Source organism: Theobroma umbraticum, unplaced genomic scaffold (assembly GCF_002168275.2).
Source record: "Theobroma umbraticum cultivar Fairchild unplaced genomic scaffold, ASM216827v3 scaffold_130.0, whole genome shotgun sequence".
Lineage (NCBI taxonomy): Eukaryota > Viridiplantae > Streptophyta > Magnoliopsida > Malvales > Malvaceae > Theobroma > Theobroma umbraticum.
In genome coordinates this window covers 5,897,099-5,918,715 of record NW_018397264.1, presented here as the reverse complement: position 1 = coordinate 5,918,715, position 21,617 = coordinate 5,897,099, and the positions used below count along the sequence as shown (strand labels likewise).

General features: G+C 36.6%; 6 protein-coding genes across 8 annotated transcripts; 4 read left to right on the top strand and 2 right to left on the bottom strand.

Annotated features, from left to right (window-relative positions):
• Positions 1-3,228: 3,228 nt before the first annotated feature.
• LOC110421194 (Transducin/WD40 repeat-like superfamily protein) lies at positions 3,229-7,174 on the bottom strand. The gene is made up of 3 exons (XM_021434707.2): positions 5,436-7,174; positions 4,342-4,955; positions 3,229-4,046 (listed from the first exon to the last, which is right to left on the bottom strand). Exons 1-3 carry the CDS (start codon positions 7,014-7,016, stop codon positions 3,515-3,517), a joined length of 2,727 nt encoding a protein of 908 aa, XP_021290382.1. The 5' UTR covers positions 7,017-7,174; the 3' UTR covers positions 3,229-3,514.
• A 152-nt stretch (positions 7,175-7,326) lies between these two features.
• On the top strand, positions 7,327-9,931 carry FIB4 (Plastid-lipid associated protein PAP / fibrillin family protein). The gene is made up of 4 exons (XM_021434708.2): positions 7,327-7,749; positions 8,850-9,086; positions 9,322-9,448; positions 9,573-9,931. The coding sequence occupies exons 1-4, from the start codon at positions 7,504-7,506 to the stop codon at positions 9,785-9,787; spliced, it is 825 nt and encodes a 274-aa protein (XP_021290383.1). The 5' UTR covers positions 7,327-7,503; the 3' UTR covers positions 9,788-9,931.
• A 596-nt stretch (positions 9,932-10,527) lies between these two features.
• On the top strand, positions 10,528-14,654 carry LOC110421193 (P-loop containing nucleoside triphosphate hydrolases superfamily protein). The gene is made up of 6 exons (XM_021434706.2): positions 10,528-11,341; positions 11,914-12,069; positions 12,160-12,267; positions 12,414-12,524; positions 12,619-14,121; positions 14,206-14,654. Exons 1-6 carry the CDS (start codon positions 10,679-10,681, stop codon positions 14,464-14,466), a joined length of 2,802 nt encoding a protein of 933 aa, XP_021290381.1. The 5' UTR covers positions 10,528-10,678; the 3' UTR covers positions 14,467-14,654.
• A 620-nt stretch (positions 14,655-15,274) lies between these two features.
• Positions 15,275-15,985, top strand: LOC110421502 (ubiquitin-like domain-containing protein). Its single transcript, XM_021435101.1, has 3 exons — positions 15,275-15,334; positions 15,447-15,680; positions 15,827-15,985. The coding sequence occupies exons 1-3, from the start codon at positions 15,275-15,277 to the stop codon at positions 15,983-15,985; spliced, it is 453 nt and encodes a 150-aa protein (XP_021290776.1).
• A 387-nt stretch (positions 15,986-16,372) lies between these two features.
• LOC110421619 (uncharacterized) lies at positions 16,373-18,723 on the top strand. Its single transcript, XM_021435247.2, has 2 exons — positions 16,373-16,586; positions 17,451-18,723. The coding sequence occupies exons 1-2, from the start codon at positions 16,536-16,538 to the stop codon at positions 18,540-18,542; spliced, it is 1,143 nt and encodes a 380-aa protein (XP_021290922.1). The 5' UTR covers positions 16,373-16,535; the 3' UTR covers positions 18,543-18,723.
• A 384-nt stretch (positions 18,724-19,107) lies between these two features.
• Positions 19,108-21,330, bottom strand: LOC110422013 (CRIB domain-containing protein RIC5-like). 3 transcript variants are annotated; one of them, XM_021435772.2, is made up of 6 exons: positions 21,064-21,330; positions 20,776-20,874; positions 20,481-20,647; positions 20,248-20,345; positions 19,957-20,035; positions 19,108-19,727 (listed from the first exon to the last, which is right to left on the bottom strand). In XM_021435772.2, the coding sequence occupies exons 3-6, from the start codon at positions 20,524-20,526 to the stop codon at positions 19,375-19,377; spliced, it is 576 nt and encodes a 191-aa protein (XP_021291447.1). In that variant the 5' UTR covers positions 20,527-20,647; positions 20,776-20,874; positions 21,064-21,330; the 3' UTR covers positions 19,108-19,374. The 3 variants fall into 3 exon arrangements, with proteins under 3 accessions (XP_021291447.1, XP_021291446.1, XP_089640627.1); XM_021435771.2 differs by having other exon boundaries at positions 20,776-20,851; XM_089784501.1 differs by lacking the exons at positions 20,776-20,874; positions 21,064-21,330 and having other exon boundaries at positions 20,481-20,661.
• Between the last annotated feature and the right edge of the window lie 287 nt (positions 21,331-21,617).

Sequence of the window (21,617 nt, the reverse complement as noted above, 5' to 3'; positions counted from 1 at the left end):
GCCAAATTAAATGAAGTAATGTTTCACACCCCCAAAGTTTCTTGCTTGAGAATCAAAAATAAAATTGAAATTTCCTTTTCTTCAAAAAAAAAAGAGTAAAACGTGAATTATATTTATATAAATATAAATTTTGCCCTTTGTCGTCCATTGTCTTGGGGTGTGGATCATGTGGTTCTCGTCATTTTCCATAGCAGTGAGCTTTATTTTATGAGGTTTTCTTGCTCTAACCATACAGAAAAGGGACAAGACTCTATGGTGAGAGAGAGATGTATGCTAGAATATTGATGAGGAGATATTAAAGGAATATTTTCATATAAATTTTAATCTTGTTATAATTAAACACCCTAATTACCTCTTAGATTAATCCATTTCAATAATCTAAGCTCCAAGTCTTACTAATTTATGCAACTATCTAATACTCATCCGCAACCCTTTGAGACACTTCTCCAGTTGGAAAATTGTGCCAAAGATGGAGAGAGAAGGATCCATAATGTCGAATATTATCTAAAATAAATATTTTAATGTTCAATATTTAATTGTTAAATGCAATATGAAGGTGTGGTTCATCGTTTTAAGATCTTCTTTGATAATAATATTTTAATACTTGAGACTTAATTAATAATTAAATATGATCTAAAGATATTGATTCATGATTTTGTTTTAAATTAATATTATAAAACTTATATCTCAATGATAATAATATCATAAATTTCGTAACAATATGAGATAAAATGGGTATTTAATTTAAAGTAAGAGTCTTTCTCAAATTGATAGACATGTTTTTAGGGTTGAAACTGTGAACTCATGACATATAATATCGAAACTTATTTTTAACTTTTTACTTATGTGAAACCCTTAAATAAAATGCCATAGTTGAGGTAAGGTCAAACTAAGGTAAATTCTTTTTTTTTTTTTATGAGTAAAATAGTCAATGCAATGAGAGTGTTAGAATAGAATGTCACGAATTATGTGTCAATAAAAACGAATTCCTTTATCAAGATTTTAATTTGAATTGATTTTAAATTTATTATATAGTATGAATATGAGCAACTTTTTTTTTTCATTTATTTTACATAGTATAGAAATATCAAAATTCAATTAGCTAATTAGATAGAAGGACTCAATTGCACAAAATTTCAGAATATAAAACTAAATTAACTAATTTTTGTTAAAAAAATTAAATTGAAGAAAATTCTATAATATATGTATTTACGTGCTACTTTGATAATATTTTATTACATAAGAGCTAATTATTAAATACAATATAAAAAATTTGATCTATCACTTTAAAATCTTAAATAATATTAATTACAATATGTGATCCGACGTTTTAAGAACTTCCTTAATAATTATATTGAGAGCCAATTGATCAATTACAATTCGTTGCTCATAAAAGCTATGGTCCATACATTGTTACAATTAAAAAAATACAGCTAATTAAATTTGGAAGAAACTACAAAATATATTCAAATTTATAATATATATATTTTTTTCAAAGGTAACCTTTAATGGGTTTTTCGAAATGTAGATAAATGGTATTGTCATTAATTTATTTCAACCGATTAGCCTTCTCTCTGATATCTATTTATATACAAATTCAGACGTCAAAAATCTTGATTAATACAAACATTCTGTATTAATATATTTTTATTGAAAATTAGTATTATAAATTTTATATTTTGATAGTGTAAAATGTGTTTTTTAAAGTTAGGAATTGAAAAAATCAAATAATGAAACATCTTATTCAATCAATTTGATGAGATACAAATGCCGGTTGGTGACCGTAATACTTATCAAAGAAATTAAGCAGTAATGGATTCCTATCTTATATATATATTTTTAAATTTAATGTCATCCATGACGTGGACCACATCGAAAATTTAAAAAAAAAATCGATTAAATTGTTAAAAACGAATATTTGTATATTTGTTTTTTCATTGTTGAATTTCTTTCATGATGAACGTGTTAGAATCTAAACGAAAAACTTGTAATTCTTCAATTGCTTTGAAAATGAGTAAAACGTAATTTGTTTGGAGTACAAAATAAGATACGAATTTACTTGTTATTCTAATCAGATTAACTCAAGCTTACAACCCAACCTGACCAATCCCAAAGCGGATCCAACTTATCCAATTGCTGCCTATGCACAGCCATAATTGGATTATGCAATAGCAATGGCATGAATAAGGATGAGCATTTTAGGATGAAGTGGTTACTTGTCCTAGTCGAACATAAATCTCCAACCGAATAGTGTTGCAGTTCTATCATCCCAGGCTGACAGCATTAAAGCACTAGTTATGGTTATAAACATGTGATGGAGGTGAGAGAATATACAGGGTTGGAAGTGACTGGACAGTAGATTAGTCTCTTCTTTTAACTTCTCCTTGCCTATATCTTAGCCTTTGTGAACCACTTATTGAACAGCATTCAGCAAAAAGCCTAGTGTTTCGGGATTTTTATCTAAAACTCACATCCTATGAATATGGTGTCACCTGAGTTAACCTCAAAGTACAATAAATTTAAGTTAAGAGACACAGAATTAATACTCATTGAATTTGCTATGGATAATTCATTAACACCTTGGCAAAGCTGAGCTAGCTGCTGCCTCCAGCAAACTAAAGAGGGGGAAATTGATGAAAGTGGAATATACAGATATCGAGAATCTAACATTTCTGAATTCGTTTGAACGGGGATTTAGGCCAAAAGGATAAGTTGAAAAGTAGTTTGCTTCAGCAACAGCCACGTGCTCTATGGGACCTGGAGATCAAATAGTTTGCTCATCATTGCCTTGGTATCAAATGGCCAGTGCAAGTTTGGGTGGCTCTAGTCTAAACAAACATTGCTGTTTGTCAGCTAGCTGAGTTAATGACGATTGTGAAGCTGAAGTTTCTGAATCTGTCAAATGCTGAAGATTCTCAAGCAGCTGGAAGATTAATGCTTCCTTTCAAGCAGATTAAATGTATGTTTCAGTTTTTAGCTAAGGTTGTTATAATACTTTGTCAATTGTCAAGGTTTCAGTTTTACCTAAAGGGATGTTTGGTATTGTAGCTAAGTAATGTCTTTTTCAATCCTCATAAAGTTCCGATGCATCAACCTCCATTATCATGGGGCCAGAATCAAGAAACTTGGATAATTTAGAATCATCAGAGCCTCTGGTCTTACACTTTCTAAGCCTTGCAAGATTTTTTCAAGCAAATCATGCTTCACACTTCATCAATATCATTTGGACTTCAAAATCCTCAAAAGATTTTTATTTTCTTAAAACATTTATGATCACATATTCACATTGATCAAACTTCTTAACTCTTCCAAATACATAAGAACATGGAAAGTTGCATAATACACCACTCACCCAGTTTTCTAACTGAAACACCTCTGCAATCAATAAGTAACATAAGCTTTTTATATGTTCTACATAACAAGCCACGAAAAGCCAAACGTAAACACCAAGAACATAGTTATGCTGCTGGTTTCTTGATAAATTACAGTGACATTTTTCCAGCATCTATCATATTTATGACAAGTGCCTCCATAGTGCAGGGCGATCTCTGGATATCAAGAGAACACGAGATGCCAAGTAGTCAAAAGAAGGGGAATATAAGTTATCTGGCCCAACAATCTCTCTGACATCTTGAGCATTGCCATAATCATAAATGAAAGACTGCAGCCCGTCATCCTTCAAAGCATCGAAGACGAAAAGCCCCAGCCCACAAACACCCATGACAAGGTTTGAATTTCCCCAAACCTGTGTTATGGCTGAATAATGGGAGTGAACATTCGATTCAGGCAAAGAATAAGTATTGAGCAGCCTTTGTTTGCGCAATGAGAACTGTTGCACTTGAGAACAGACCTCCTTTGTTCCTGATGATCTCACATTTGTGCATCCAAGAAAGATCGAATTCCCTCGAGAGAAAACTGACTGCACATTAACACCACCTTTTGCTATTTTCGCACCTATACCAGATGGGTGGCGAAAATCCAAGATATTAATAGAATCAGGAGTGCAGAATACACCATCATTTCCTTCAGCTTCTGAGGAACTTACTCTGCAATAAAGATTTTGTCAACATTAGGACCCAAATAGGAATTTTTCTGTGCTTTCTTTTCTTCTTACATGATATGAAAACAGGTATATGCAAGGCAACATTACATTAAGCAATTGCAAATTATAAGCAACAAAATTTATGTGAGATAGTAAAATAGTGAATGGTAACTTATATTTGTTAACATCAATAAAAGCAAAAATAGTTCCACAAGAAATATTCTGCTGAGAAACTAGAAAACAGCCAATGGAAAAATAATTTGAGATAATCAAACAAAAACATGGGATAAAGTTCTGACCTTTGCCTAACTCCTCCACCTATCTCAGCATCAGTGTTATTTACATGAAGAGCCGATATTTTTCGACCAGATGAAGAGACTGATAGTAATGTCTGAGGATGTAGAGAGTTCACATCCCAGACAGAAATCATTTCGGCTTCTGCTATGACTACCTTTCCTCTGTTTCTCCACTGCAGTGGACTTGAATAATCCATTGTTGATACAGGCTTCTGCACCTCCCACTTCATTATTTCCTCACCATCACGGACGTCATATACTTTGACAACCTTCTGAGAGCTTGCAGTTGAGATGATAAGAGGGCCACATGGTTTATACCACCACTGCTGAGTTTCTGGTGATAAACTATTGCAAAATGTGTTTCTTCTATACAAAGCGTTATTTGGTAAGGGACCAAGTACCGTTCTCGAAGCTGTTTCCTCACAGTCAATGTGGAAAGCTCGCACATCTTTGGTATAGAAATCCCATGAGCAGAATCCTGATTCTAAAGAATTCCCAGCAGATGCAGCCACAACATATCTCCCTGAGCAACCATCTGCACTAGGAGCACGGATAATCCAACAATCTCTCCATATGTTAGGTGGGACACCTGCTGGAGGCTTGTATACTGCCTTCTCCTGAAATTAACAATGGACAATCATTTTAAGATGTTGTAAGTTCTGTCGTGTGTCTATGACTCCATGTATTCATCAACATACTCACATGATATAGAGATGAAAAAGAAAAAAAAAATTAATCAACGATTTTGTAAGAGAACATTTTGGTCATATAATTTCCAAATCAATGCTTCAACAAACTCAAGAATTATTCAATTCCAAGGTTAAATCCATCCAATTTTCTGGAAAACAGAATAAAGCAAGCAATAGAGACATTCAAATAATCAGAAGTATAACTTATTTTATTTCAACATTTCAGTTGGAAAAGAACACAACTGAAAAGACATAATGGAATGCAAATCATCAAACAGAGATGACAAAATACAAAATGATACTTGGATCACTATCATGAAACAACAGAGACAGACATCAGACAAGTCTGTTAGTTGATTAAAGGATATGAAAAAAAAGACAACTTCAAACAGGAACAATAAAGTATACCTCACAGTTAGCAATGTCATAAAAGGAGCATGACCCATCATCATGAGCAAGAAGAACTGCCTCTCCTTCTGACACAAACCATCCTCCAGTTGAAGTCTTGTGGCCAATTTCATTTAGCTGATAAATGTTAGTATCTTCAATCTCCTCACCAGTAACAGCAGTTGGCCTGTTCTCCTGATCATCAAATTCCTCAAGTCTTTCATCTGATTCAAGATTTAACTCTACTCCATGCTTCACATTAAATATGTTCAAAGACCCTTGTACTCCTGAAGCACCATCACCATCCATCTCCTGAGTATCAGAATTCTCCAAACTAACCTGTTTATTCCTTGTGGTGACTATAGTTTGCTCCTTATTAAGTGAAGCCAAGAACTCCAGAGCTATTGGATTATCCTCAATCGGACTCAATAACTTCTTTTCCTCCTTTAATTCGCTACTGGGGTCTAAAGCATTAGAGGGTTCCTGACTTTGGGAGCTCCCTGATGAGTCCTTCAATGATGTACGATTTCTAATCAACTTGTGATGAGGAAACAATCTAGCCTCCAATTCCTCGCTATTCAATTCTTTAACTAAAATTTTAACGTTACCAACCTGCTTACTCTGACTCCTCTCAACTCCTTTCGTACTCACATCTTCATCTCCAGAACCTTTTGAAACACTGGTTTTACCATTCGAATCAGTCACAACATGACTCATAGCCTTTTCAATGCCTGAAATCTTGTCCTGAATATCTGAAAGTATCAGCTTTGATGCATCCGGATTATTCATGTCAAGCATCTCCTTAGTCCTCTTAATATCTGTTGCAATTCTCTTCACCTTCCCCTCTAGAAAAGCAAGCTTTTCATGAAGCTTGCTTGGGTATTTAATACCTACCCCACTGCATCCACTCTCCTGTACACTCAAGCCCTTCTCTTTCGGAACCTCCAAACTCTTTCCACTACTCAAAGACTTCTCTTTTAGAAACTTTGCGTCACATTTCTCATCAATCCTATCGCAAGCTTCAAGTTCTGAACCAAAATCTGAAACACCCTTTTCAACTAAAGCCCCAAAACCCCCATTTGGTTTTCCCAAATCAGAGCTAAATTTAACATCTTTTTTACAATTTCCATCCAAAACTCTAACCCCGTTTAATTTCTTCTCATTTTCCTTCACTTTCATTACCAAATTCTCCCTAAACCCACCATTTTCTTTGCAACCTTTAACACTCAAACCCCTAAAACCCTTCTTTTCCCTATCCATTGAGATCTTGTCTTTCTTCAAATCAGAAAAAACCCTAACAAATTCAGATGGGCTCTGACTCCTACCTCTTGGCGCCGATGATGTAGACCACCGCACCCGGCCTTCACTGTCAGAGCCACCATGCACGGCCGCCGACTTCTCGACACGTGGAACTGGCCGGATCAAGGGCTTCTGGGCCACCACGGAAGCCCGAGAAAGACTGCCGGGCCTTGGGTTTTCTTTGCCGGAAGATGATTTTCTGAGGGTCGGATTGGAGATTGGAGTAAGGGTTTTCGCCGGTTTTTGATTGCCGGTGGTTAAGTGATTTAAGTCTCTCTGCCGGCGAACAGACGACGCTGACATTTTTTGGCGATTAAATAAATTAACGAGAAGTTAATATAGAAACGGCGAAATTTGGGAATTGAAGCAAAGTTTCTGAGTTTAAAGATTGTGTGGGTTTTGGGCGGGAAATGATCGTGAATTTTAAAGTTTGAAAATTTTTGGGAGGGTTGGGCCATCGGAGGGTACCTTTGCCATTTGATCTTGCTCTATTTTTTGTCTCTTGTAAATTCAGCTTCCCCTCTGGGCCGTAGCCCATGAACAAATTTACTTTTTTTTTTATAAATAAGAAGTCTTTATTTTTGCTTGATCGACTTCGAATTACCAGTGGCCATGCACCTGTCAAACCATACAAACCATAGATTTTGAGTTTGGATTCTCTAACAGGAGAGGAAGATTCGACAACAACACTCTCTCACAACTTGAAAATTACAGGACAAAACAGAACGAAACAAATTTTCTCTTGCACAGCATTAAAACAGGGGAGGCAAAGCAGGCAGAACCAGAAGCCATGGCTTCTTTAAGTTCTATCTTTCAAGCCCCGACTTCTATCTTTTCTTCTTCCTCCACTAGCAACTCTCTTAATCTCCAACAAAAAGGATTTCCTTTTCTCGTTAAAGTTGACCGGCATCCTCAAAGGAAGAGAAGCTTTGTTTTGAAGTCAGCTCTTGATGAGGTCAATGTTCTTGACCCGCCACCTCCTCCCAGTGAAGATGCTAAGAGTGAACTCATTGCTTCTTTGAAGCTTAAATTACTGGTAAGTTTGGTAATAATTTCCAGAACCTCTTTCTGGGGTTTTGCTGGATTTTGCTCTTTCTTGCTCAATTATGTGTTTTTGCTGATAATTTTGTGAAGTGGGAACTCCCTTATACTTAAGAGGTCATCCAAGTGTGCCGTTCCCTGATTTTCTTTTTATATAAAAAGTTATAAGTTTCATTTTTTTTAATTCAACTTCAATCTAGGCTAACTCATTGAATTATACCAATGGATTTGTGAATTTGTTACTTTTTTTTTTGTTTTTTCTTTTTTTCCCAGAATGGATGCTTGGAAAGTAGGACATGAAATTAATTCCAGTTTAATATACAAATTCTATGGAATTAAAAAACTTTGCTTCTATACTGTGTTTCTTTTTTTTTTTAATTTCCGGAAGGTGGGAAAGCTTGAATTTTTTATTAGGTGTTGATTCATTGCAATTGATAGATTAAGAGGATTCGGAATTTTGGGATTTTTATACTGTAATTCATAAGTTCCCTAATCTTTTTAGATACTGATAGGGCAGACAAGGTTGCCATCAGCATATAGAAGTATCCATAAGAAATGTAGACCATAAGAATAAATCAAAATGATTATGCCTCAAGATATGGCGTTTGTTTTGGTCTACTGATAAGGATAAAATAGCACCCAAAGAAAGGGGAGGATTTGGAATGCATATGTGATTGATTTCCTTGTTGCATGTAAGATGTATTGGTTCATTATGAAACTTATAAAATTGAGGTGGAGGTGGAGCAAAATGTTTTTTCTATGCTGTCATTCTTTAGGATATCTGGTTTGTCTAGGAGATCTGGGATGCTAATGAGCTCATTCCTCTTAAATATATGATGTCTTTGACCCAAATCTTTCCTGAAAACATAGACACAGTTTTCCAGTAAGTTCAGACCAAGTGAACGCTAGTATTTTCTATCTCAAATACTATCGGGATAAGAACGCACGTATGCAGACATCTCTTTCTTTGTTTGTTTCTTTGTTCCTTTTCTTTTGCCTTTTCTTTTTGTCAGGGGAGGAGAGAAGGGAGGGGGCTAATAGAGTTAATTATATGTTATTGCAGTATGTTGATACATATGGGCTGATTGGATGCAGAGTATTGTTTCTGGGCTGAATAGAGGTCTTGCTGCAAGTGAAGATGATATCCAAAAGGCAGATGCTGCTGCCAAGGAGCTTGAAGCAGTTGCAGGACCGGTGGACTTATCTAGTGATCTTGATAAGCTGCAAGGGAGATGGAAACTGATATATAGCAGTGCATTCTCATCCCGGACCCTAGGAGGGAGTCGTCCTGGACCTCCCACTGGAAGGCTACTCCCCATAACTCTTGGCCAGGTGTGCAACAATTCTGATTTTGTTATGGTTGCTTTGCTTTGGGACTCTACCACATCACAGTCCTCATGCACTTTACCAGAAAATAAGGCAGTAATGTATAAACTGACCAACCACAAAATCCGCAGCACTAATTTTAAGACTGGGTGATATTAGTTTTTTCACATCCTTCAAGAAATCTGTTAAACAGATATATTCTGCTTATAGCCTAAAGATTCAAGATTTGTTTTATATTCAGGTCTTTCAGAGAATTGATGTCTTAAGCAAAGATTTTGATAATATTGTGGAACTTGAACTGGGAGCCCCATGGCCCCTACCTCCACTTGAAGTGACAGCCACCTTAGCCCACAAATTTGAACTCCTAGGTTGGTACTCGGTATTGGTTGTTTCTCTTATTTTTGGTTTTGTTATTTTTGCTGCATGCTACTCTTTAATTGTGATTTAGATAACAAACATGCTGATAAAAAGCCTCTCCTCTGATGCGAATAGGATCTGCAAATATCAAAATAACATTTGAAAAGACTAGTGTGAAAACGAAAGGCACCTTATCACAACTCCCACCCTTGGAACTACCTCGGATTCCGGATGCTTTGAGGCCTCCATCTAATACAGGGAGTGGTGAATTCAAAGTTACCTTTGTCGATGCCGATATGCGAATCACCAGAGGAGACAGAGGCGAGCTCAGGGTTTTTGTCATCTCATAATTAGTTATAGCACCATCTGCATTTCCCATGTCGTCATCTCAAATCAAGCTTCTCTTGTGTATCCACATCTTCTGCTATCTTGTTTTGTTACAAAGGTCGAAAAACACTGAACTAGTAATAAACTAACCATTGACAACTGTAAAGTTCTATTCTGCTGATTTCATTGCTTGCATGGCGTCGTTACACGGTAGCCAAAGAGGAGAGGTCTGAAATTATGATTGAAGTATAATCCGCAACCACTCCTATAAGGCCCTGACTTTTATCTTTGAGAGAGTTGAGGATCTACATACTCATTTGTTTTAAAGATAAAGCTTGCTTTCCATGACCAAGAGGAACCAGGACAGGAAATTCTAAGATAGACAAGCATTAGGTTACAATGGCCTTCCTACAAACGATCTATACATAAAACTCTGTCACCTTTCACAACAGTAGACAAGGAGAAAAACTTTATGGACTTGTTACGAATGATGATTGAGCAGCAGCAAATTTGGCTGTGAAGTGAACACTGAACACTGAACACCATCAGTCAGAACACATGGAACTGGGTTGGGCTACGACAAAATGATATTGAAATTGGACCGTATTTGTTTTATAGGCCCAGTTTTGACCCATTTGAAATCACGAGAAAATGAAAATCGTAATCTTCCGCTCAAAAGGTCCCATCCATCGTCCATCCCAGAAAAGAGACGTTGGAACCTGTAACGGCTACATTTGTATTTTAAACTTCAAAAGTCAAAACCCCTGGAAAACCTCCATTTTCAATTTCTTTCCTTCTCGAGAACTCCTCAGATCATCTCTCTCTCTCTCTCTCTCTGCATTTACTTTCTTCTTCGTCACATCAAAACTTTAATCTTCTTCTTCTTCTTCAACCAAGAAAAAGAAACCGAAAAAATGGCTCCAACCCCATCTTCTTCTTCGAAACAAGGCCAAACCCAGATGAGAACACCCCAATCGAAGCACCGTCTAAACTTCTCATCAACAAGAACCAATCCACACCCATCACCCAACCCAAACTCGTTAGCCAAAGAAAACCCACCAGGGGAACACCCTGTAGAAGTCATCGGCAGAATAAGGAACTACCCTGGTGACCAGAAAGATAAAAACCCCATCTCATTTCTCCAAATCAACCCTGATAACCAGACCCTCCGTGTCCGTGCTGATATCGGCTACCGGGATTTTTCCCTGGATGGGATTTCTTCTTCTGAGGAAGAAGATCTTGATACTTTTTACAAAAAGTTCATTGCGTCAAGAATCAATGGGGTGAAAATGGGAGCCAAGTGTACTATTATGATGTATGGACCAACCGGTTCAGGGAAGAGTCATACTATGTTTGGGTGTTCAAAGCAGCCTGGGATAGTTTATAGGTCATTGAAAGATATATTGGGAGTGCATGGGGAGGAAGAGAGTGGAAGGGATGGGGAAAGATTGGGATTTGGAACTTTTGTTCAAGTTACTGTTTTGGAGATCTATAATGAGGAAATTTATGATCTTTTGTCAAGTAATGGTGGAGGTGGCTTTGGAATTGGATGGCCTAAAGGTGGCAGTGGATCTAAGGTAAATCTTATGTTAAAGCCTTCTTATGATTTGGTTTCTTGATGACTCTTGTGTTTAATTTATGGTTGTTATTGGTGATTTCATTCACTTTTGAAGGGCTCATTTAGGACTTTAAGTTGATTTTTTTACTTTTGATTTTTACATTCTTTTCAATGTTCTTGTTGTTTGATTTTTATGGTCCATTGAGAAGTAGGGATGTGATTTTTCTATTTATACATTTCTCACAAATGAATTTGTGTAATTCTGCTAAAGCCAGTAGTTAGATTATTTGACTTCATAGGACGACTATTTTTTGCCACACTAACTCTTATTTTAATTGGAAAAATGGGTTTGAATATTTTGATTGTGCTATACAAATTGTTAAATTATCTGTTAATTTATCAAATTATTGCTAGTAATATTCACACAGCTTAGTTAGCTTATTTTGCAATAAAAATGACTTTAGGATGATATGAGCCAAATAATTTTCTTGCTAAGAATATTCCATGATAATTCTTGGAGAGCTGCTTTTTCCTTCTTCTCACCATCACCATCTTCATCTTATTAAATTTTGTTTTGTTCTGTGTTTGCAGGTGAAACTAGAAGTGATGGGAAAGAAAGCTAAGAATGCAACTTTCATATCGGGAAGTGAAGCTGGAAAGATTTCAAAAGAGATCCAGAAAGTAGAAAAGAGAAGAATTGTCAAAAGCACTCTCTGCAATGACAGAAGTTCTCGAAGTCACTGCATGGTATGATTTTTTTACATCTTTAATTTTAAAGTAACCTGTCTTAAATCTTCTTGCTAATTGAAAAATTAACATCTGTTTCAATCCGCACAGATAATCCTTGATGTTCCAACGGTCGGGGGAAGGCTGATGCTTGTGGACATGGCAGGTTCTGAAAATATTGATCAAGCAGGTCAAGTAGGAATTGAGGCAAAAATGCAGGTAAATCCCTCAGGCTTTTCTTGTTTCTTTGAGTATATGTTGTTCATTTTGTTCTTGATTATTTCCTAATAAACTAATATCCAGGATATCTTAGTCATTTTCCATTAAAGGTTTCTAATTTACTGTGTATGTACTGAGAATTGCAGACAGGAAAGATAAACCAGGGAAACATAGCTTTGAAGAGAGTTGTTGAATCCATTGCAAATGGAGATTCTCATGTGCCCTTCAGAGATAGTAAGTTGACAATGTTGCTCCAGGTAAGTTCCATTCCCATTGTTGTCATTAATAGTGGTTCACAAAGTTTTTTAAAGTTTGTCTCATAGGCTGCATGCGCATGTTTTTTTTCCCCAGGATTCTTTTGAGGATGATCAGTCAAAGATTTTAATGATACTTTGTGCAAGTCCAGATCCCAAGGAGATACACAAGACAATTTGTACCCTTGAATACGGAGCAAAAGCAAAATGTATTGTTCGTGGTCCTCATACACCGATCAAGGACAAAAATGAAGATTCTTCATCTGCAGTTATTTTAGGATCCAGGCTAGCAGCTATGGACCAGTTTATATATAAACTACAGATGGAGAACAAGATCAGAGAGAGAGAGAGAAATGAGGCACATAAAGAGCTCTTGAAAAAAGAAGAAGAAGTCACAGCACTACGAACACTTCTGGAAGGGAAGGGTTCTGGGGTAACTGAAGAAGAAATCAACTCAAAGGTAAACGAGCGTACACAGATACTAAAACTTGAGTTGGAGAAGAAACTAGATGAATGCAGGCGAATGGCTGAGGAATTTGTTGAAATGGAAAGGAGAAGAATGGAAGAAAGAATATTGCAACAGCAAGAAGAAGTTGAGATGCTTAGAAGGCGGTTGCAGGAAATTGAGTTTGAGTTATGCCATTCAAGGGATGGAAATTTGGAGGAGAATGAGGCTAAGGAGTTGGAGGGAAGCAGCTTTGCCAAAAGGCTAATTGGGATTTATGGTGATGAGGTCCCAGGGATGGTAAAGTCAATGGACCTAGACATGGGTGATTCAGAACCATTTATTCGTGATGTGAAATATACTGTCAATCAATCTGAAAGTAGCAGCATTCAAGGGTATCTGAATCATCCTCAGGCTGCAAATCATAATAATTTTGCACCACAGTTTGGTTCAAAAGCATGTCTGAGCACTGTATATGAGGAAGAAGAAGTAGAAGAAGAGGAGGAACACAAAGAGAACATAGAAGATGAAGTAGTGGAGAAAGTAATAGTAGAAGAAAAGAGGGTTTGCTCAAGTGGGGTAGTTAATAGGTGTACTCTTGGAGATGATTTCAATTCATTATCGTTGGAATCATCTCCTCAGAAATTTGAATCAACACCTAAATGGTCAGACTCTGGATTGACTAATGAATCAAAAGATACAGCCTCTTCCAGACGATTAAGGATCCAAAACATTTTTACTCTTTGTGGGAACCAAAGAGAGCTTTCTCAACAAATGAAAACTCCAACACCTGCCAAAGCAATGCCTGAAAACATTGATCCTCACTGGTCCCCAGTAATGATTGCTTCAGATGATGCTGTTGTGAAAAGACTGAGCAAGGAAAACTCACCAGTTCAGAATGTATATTTGGAAGTTGTGCGGCAAAGTCCAGCTTCTCTAATGGCAGCATCTTTGAAGGAGAACCAAAACCCCTCTAATGACTGCACTGATGCCCAGATTGAAGTCTTTGTAAAATGGGAGGCATCTAAGGAAAATCCTGGAAAGTTTATCACAGCATTGAAGGTTGTAAAGGATGCAACACTTGCTGATCTCCGGAAGTTGATTGACATCCATCTTGGTGCAGACAATCAAGCTTTCACTTTTCTAGTGCTTGGGGTATGTCATTGTGAAAAATCACACCGTAATACTGTCTTTGAACTTCTTAAGTACATATAATTACACATATTTTGGCATGTGCAGGATCCAACTGGGGCACCGGTGGCAAAAGAGAATGAAGCGACTGTAAGGGCTAGCAAACTGCCAATATGCAACAATGGTCATCTTGCTTGCTTACGTCCAGCAAAGGGAGTCCAGATAATAAATCATCTCCCATTAAGTCCCCTGGAAAACAAGCTTCCACTCACCCCAAGCAATCGCTTCTCGCTCCAAGGTGATGATTTATCACCTAAGCTATCATCTCACCTCAATTCCGCTCCCTTTATCACTGTTCGAAGAAACTAGGATATTTCTGTTCAGTTGAAAAAAAAAATGTCAAATGAAGTGCTGAACGAGTATATATTCATATGTGTACTCTTCCTGATATCTTTAGTTATGTTGATATTTGAACCCTTTGTAACAAAATATGTATAATATTCATCAAGTGTTTCTTCTGATTTGTTTGCTGAAGGTATAACAAAATATGTATAATATCATGAAGTGTTACTTCCGGTTTGTTTGCTGAAGAAAAAAAGTCAGACGGACCTTCAGATTCTCTTTTTATTTGTTTAAATGTTAATAACAAAGTAATAATAGAAAAGATAATCAGAGCTTATAAAAATGAGTGAAAAGATAGTAGTAAAGATTTTTGCTCTTGCTGAATTATGACTTAAAACAATAAAATCTAAAAAATAAGACAGATAAATCAAATAGATTTCAAGTTTGCTAAGATTTCTGTTTCCCAATGTCTCTCCCTCTCCTTCCATTTCTCTCATCAGTGTTTCCCTTTCATTATCTGTTGAAATAAGTAATCTGAATTTTTCTACATTTCAAGTTCATTAATCTTTCGGTTTTTCTAAATTCATTATGTGTGTAGATACTTAGCATATGATTGGTCATGAACTGGTGTGATTCATGTATCTTTTATTAATTATGGTTCATATAGCTAGATGTTAAGAGTCACTTATTGTACTTATAAATACCCCTTGGGATCGATAATTGGAATGCAAGTGATTGAATCAAGTCTCCAAACCCTTTTCTCCTACCTCAGACTTTATCTGGGTCAAACACCGCCAACAATTTTCTCCATCAGATAAATATTTTCCTGAAGATAATGAAACCAACATCCATTCAGGTGAAGATATCTGAAACGATTGGAAATCTCAAAGCAAAGGTACGCAAGAAGGAAGGGAACCTTGAGAATGATCAAGGATTCTTTTTCACTGGTGAACTGCTATGAATTGTGGCATTAAGAGGGACTCTACTGTCCATTCTGTTCCCCACAGTTTAAGATACGGTTATATGTCAAAGTACCTTCAGATCATAAAATCATGGCCGTGAAAGTGAAGAGTTCTGATACAATTCAGAAGATCAAATCCGTAGTTCTTGCCAAAAAGTGGATCCAGGGAAAGGAGTACTCTCTATACCATGCAGGTAAACTCCTGGAAGATAACAGGACTTTATCCTCACTCAACATACCTGGGAAAGTGACTCTCCAAATGGTTTCTACTCCTCCGAATGTACTTCCATTATCCTTGAGACACCAAGCAAAGATATAATAAAACTTGACTTGAAGTCAAGTTTCTGCATACTGTCCTCGATGTGAAGAGAATAGTTAAGGGTATGGTGGATTTCTCTGTTGAAAACTGGGATTTTATTCATTCAGGAATCCCGGCTGGAGAATTTCAGGACCTTGGCCTATTATGACATTGAGGAAGATGCTATCTTGAAGATGGTGCCAGCCGAGTACCAGATATTTGTAATGACATGGTGTGGAACAACTGTGACTGTTTATGTGAACCAATTTGAAACCATTGCTGAGTAAATACCAGAATCTCACACAAGATTCATATACCCTATAATTATAGGTATTTTACTTATGGTGGGAAACCTCTGAAGGATAGTGAGACACTTGCTTTTAACAATATTCAGAGAGAATCAACTCTGTTTGCTTATGGGTTTGGAGTTAAATATGCAAATCAGCAACTAATTAAATAATTAGAATTTTTCTTATAGAAATTGAATTTTGATAGGATTTATATGTAAATAAATAACTTATTAAATATTTCTCTTATTTATTGAAAATTTTATTAACATAATAAAACAATTTTTGTAAATACCTATAATCTGGTAGAACAAAATGGTCATTTTAAAAAAGTTTTTAGTGTTTAACTCCTGACTTTAAATAAATAAAAATAAATAAAAGATTGCCTTAACTCTTTCCTTAAAGCGCAAGGAGTTCCTACTTCTATATGTTTGTTGACTTGCGCTGCCGGCAGTTCAGAGCCACTCTCTCTGTCTTCTGTTTTCTTAATTCTGTTAAAATTTTGTTTTTTAGTCTGAATCAGAGGTTGGGTTTTGATCAGTGAATCTCCATGGAATCATCAAGAGCTCGAAGAACCCACTTTGAGTCCTCAGATGAAGAGGTGTTTTTTCTATTCCTTCTTTTAAAAGAGAAACGATCTTTTGTTTTTTTTTTTTATTTTCTTGTACAAGAGAATTGAATGGAAAGACTCAATTTAAATTTAGCCGTTCTGGGTATGTTTTGTTCAATTGAAGTTCATTTAGTTGTATAATTTTCCTCTGAAAATATAAAAGGTTGATCTTGTTCTGCAAACCTTTTTCTTTTTCTGTTTCTCTTTTTGGAATAATCTGGTGCTGGCTGTATATTGTGAGTTTAATGGTATGGAAATACCTGTATACGAAAGTATTGATCTTTGAGTGTTTTAGATGAGATGATACCATGGTTTATGCTAAGGTGCCTTTGGTTGATGGGTTTTATGATTGTTTGTATTGGTGACATACAGTCATTTGTATTAGAGGAAGATATAGACATGGTGAAACTGCGAACGAGAGAATGAGAAAGACAATTGTTTTGAAAACCTGGAAAGGAATTATTGAAGGGATACTTGCTTTCTTTTTGGTTCCCTAGAGAGTATTTTGGCATTTCTAATGGAAAATGGGTGACTCTGGTGGGATCTGTTAGGGGAGGGGGGCTCCTTTGTTGTTCTTTCATTATCTCTCCTTGAAAATTTTGTACATTAATACTAGTTGGTTATATAATCTTGTCTATACACTGCATATGTGCAAGATGAAACTTTTTTCTCAAACGCTGTCCCATAGAGGTATACTTTTAACTGCAGCTTAAGTGCCAATCTAGCCGAAGATTTCCTTTGTGGAAAAGGTAGCAGAAAATGTTTCTTCTCTTTTCACAGAAGGATACTCAAGGTTGAGTCTATCCAGCAATATATGCTTTAGTGTTGCTTATTTTTTGTTGTCTTTGTTTACAGATAACTGTTTACTTGAAGCTCATGAAAACAGTGGCCTGCAAAGTTAAACCAACTGAAACTGTAAAAAATTTCAAAGCATTATTACTTGAGAAGGGAATCATTTCTGACAATATTCAGGATCTTTTCTATGCTGGTCAACTGCTTAAGGATGGTGAAAAGCTAGTTGATCATGGTATTATGAGGAACTCCACTCTCCATCTAGTTCTCCAGAATTTTATCGGAGTGAAATTATTTGTCAAAATACCATCAGAGCAGAGGACCATTCTGGTGGAAGCAAGGGCTAATGAAACTGTCCAAAGTATCAAGTCACTGATCCAGGCGACAGAGGGGATTGAATCGGATCGGTTCTCGCTTGTCCATGAAGGCAAACTACTTGAAGAAGATAGGACTCTGAGCTATCTCAATGTAAAGAATGAGTCAACCCTTCATCTTGTTTTTTGCCAAAAGGATGTGCTGTCAATTTATGTGAAAGCACTAACTGGAGAAGTTGTGAAACTCAAAGTTAAGGTTACATTTACTGTGGCTGATGTCAAAGCAATAGTCAGGAGCATGTTGGGTGCCTCAGATGGCACTTTGTTCTATTTAGGACAGCAGCTTGAGGATTCCAAAACCTTGGCTTGTTACGACATCAAAGAGGAATCTACCCTAGAGATGTTGCATCCACTATTTCAGATTTTTGTTAGAACCTGGAGTGGTAGAACCTTAACTCTTGATGTACAGCAGAGTGCTACCATCAAAGATGTGAAGGACAAGATTTTTCAGAAGCTGAAGATTCCTGTTCATCTTCAGAGTATTATATTTGCTGGAAAACGGCTAGAAGAAGGACGTGATCTGGCCAGTTACAGCATCCAGAAGCACTGCACTCTCTGTATGGTTTTTGCCCCCTCATCAACCATTGTCCATATGAAAGTAAGGGAAATTAGTGGCTATATATCTCACTTCACCACTATTCGTAGTGTGAAGGAAATGATACGATTGAAAAATGGAGTTCGAGTGAAGGAAGTACTGTATAAAGAGGCAGCATTGCGTGATGACTTTTCTTTGGAACACTATGGGATTGGCAGGGAGGCCACATTGGCTGTTGTCTATTGAACACCATGAAAGCAAATGTGAATCTAGTTATTTGGACCAAAGCATAATATATCGGACTGGTATTTGATTGTGAAAATTTAGGTTCTAAGTCTGCTTTTGTCTTTGTGGATGGTATTTGTTATTGATTCTTTAGTCTTGAACAAAATTAGCTAGTTAGAATGGTTGGCTTGATTGTTCTAAATGTTTTTCTTTTTTGATTGCATAGTGCTCATAAATTTGAATTTCTGAAATCAACATGAAATAATCTGAAAAAGGAAATAGAAGCAGAAATTAACCACATCCTGAAATCTCATTGCCTTTGCATGTTTAAAAAGACTGAAGATTTCCATTGTCTTGACTTCTTCTGAGAGAAAACACTATCCAAGAACATTATCTGCCGCTAAGAATGGAATGGAATCAGCTTAGCAGTTCATATTCTTTCTTGTTGGATTTTTTGGGAAGTGCTGCTTTGAAGTTTCAAAGTTATGCAGCTCTAACGATTGGCAATGACAATGATGGCATAGGCTTTCATCATTGGTACGTTTGAAATACAAATTTAAAACTTCATCCAAACGCATCTTTTTGATTTTTCAAGTAATCATAATAAAAATTTCCCAAGATTCAAATTCATTACTCTATTCCTGTGTTTTCTGAGCTCTTGCAGAGCATGTGGCATGGTCTGCAAGAGCTATGAAGCCATGAAAACCATGCAAGCGTAAAGCTACAAGAAAAAATGTTGGAGAGAACAACAATAGACGAAGAAGAAATTCCATGGGAATCACATTTCGATGCAGCGGTAGCGCTTAAACCTCTAATGTACAAATTACTCTATTCCTCTTAGGCTTCCATCTCCTCAAGGTCCAAGCTCAACGATATCAGGCAAAGAATTTGGATCTTTTGATCTTGATGATCCTGAAGATCCACCCAATGATCCCTTTGATTTCTTTCGTCGAGATTTTTTTGGGATGTCAGTCTGCTCTTGTGAAGATGATTCAACGTCACGACTTGAGTTCTGGTTCCGCCTTCCATGGCAAGGTGAGTCTCGACCAGGGGAATCCATTGAAAGGTTTGACGAACGCTGGCGCCTAGAATGCTTCTCGCTGGCTTTTGGAGAACCTATAGGCGAGCCATTGCCTATTGATGGTTTGCGCCTTGACTTCTTTTGCTTCTCATTGCCAAGAGGTGGCAATGAAGAGTCATGATTTCCTGCAGGAACAATGACATACCATTATATCTATGGAGGGAAAGCAGCAACCATAACAATAAACTGCTCTACTTTGTTGCTGATGAATTTCATTTAGGTTTCTCCTCGGCGGGAGGCCGAAATCCTTGACAACAAATTTCTTGGGTTTTCATTAACCATACAGAAGGCTATAAATCCACCATTTTCAGAGTAGTAAGAGCATGATTACTGAAAAACAGAAAAGGAACAAACCTGCGTCCGAAGGCTTCACTTGTCGATTAGTATTTATAGGCACTGCTGAGAGCTCCGGCGCAGAATTGAACTCTGTCATCTGCATGGTTTTGGAAAAACCAGCTAATTGTCTTATTCTCTGACTATACATATAAAACATATATGCTTGCCGATTATGGTTTCCTCTTGTGCAATATCTTAAAGATGTTCTTAAACAAGCTTGGCCAACACAAGAAGAACAAATAAAACTATCCATGGCTATTAACACGGTAATGGTAATGCAAAAGGAAAAGAAAATTTGACATATCATACCCAGCTGGGCTTATTGGCAGAAGGACCATCCATACCAATATGAGCAACATGCTTTACATCTGTGGGAAGCCCTATTTGCATTTCTGGTTCTTTTTCATCTGCAAAATTGTCAATGGCTTTCCGTAACGCTGAAAACATATGCTTCGTAGTTTCCCAAAGCTTATACTAAACAGTCCAAGATCAAACATCATTTTCCTGAGAAAAATGCATAGAGGGAAAAACAGGGTACTCACCAAACATGTGGGAGATGTATCTGAAACCTCTTAGAAGACCCTTCATTTTTGCTGGCAATAGTGGTGGATCGTTTGGCAATGTGCGTATGAAATCTTCCCCCACAAGGTGGAAGATGCTTGTTCTGGCAGAGGTGAAGTAAAAAGAAAGCAAGAATAGAATCCACAATCTGTTTGGGTACATAAAAGAAAGAGAAGGTGAATTTGCAAAGCAAAATTTTCCTTCACGCCATGAAACATTACGAACATAACGAAATCATGTTAAACAAAATTAGTTCTAAAAATTGTTGACATATACTTGTTCACAAAGAAAAGAAGAACTGCATCAGCTGATGATGAAAGAACTCGTCATCCTCTTCAGATATCTTGAATTTCTGTGATACACATCAAAACATTCCTTCATCCACGAAAGTAAGAAATGAAATTCTGAAAAGTTTCAGATTCAAATCTTATACATTTTAACATTTATATATTATATTCGAAAATTTTCGAAGTTTCATATTCAAATATCATATTTTAATCCATACATGCATATATTGTTATACATTTAAAAATAAATTAACGATTGACAAATTTAAAAGCAAACCTCTAAATCAAAACAAAAGTGATGCCATGTATGTGCCAAGCTCTTACAATATGGAATCCCCTTTTACTTGAGAAACATCCGAAAACCAAAAAAAGAAAGAGGAGGGGTTAGCTCCTTCAATCTTGATTGTGGTTGCAAAGTTTTTCCCAAGCAAGTAAAAAGAGAGGGAGACAGTGAAATGGGGAAGTCCCAAAGTATGGAAGTGAAAGGAAGGAGAAGTTTTGTTTGGCGGCAGGGTAAAGCTTCGCGTTGTGAGGTCAATGGAGAACCAGTAGCTGACCGAATTTTCAGATGGAAAATCCAGGGAGGTTAAGCTCAAGATCCCACCATTCCCCCAGCGGGGCATTGCCTATTTTTGGCTTTGTCTCTTTTATAACGGTCTTTTAATAATGAATGCGAGGGAAAAGCGGTTAAGCCATGAATGGCAATGGCACCGCTCTTCTTTGTCATCCTTTTCTTTTTCTTTTTTTTTAAAAAAATTTGTTTATATATATATAAAAGAATATATATAAAAACTAGAATGATCATTAATGAGGAAATGGATCTGTTTCTCA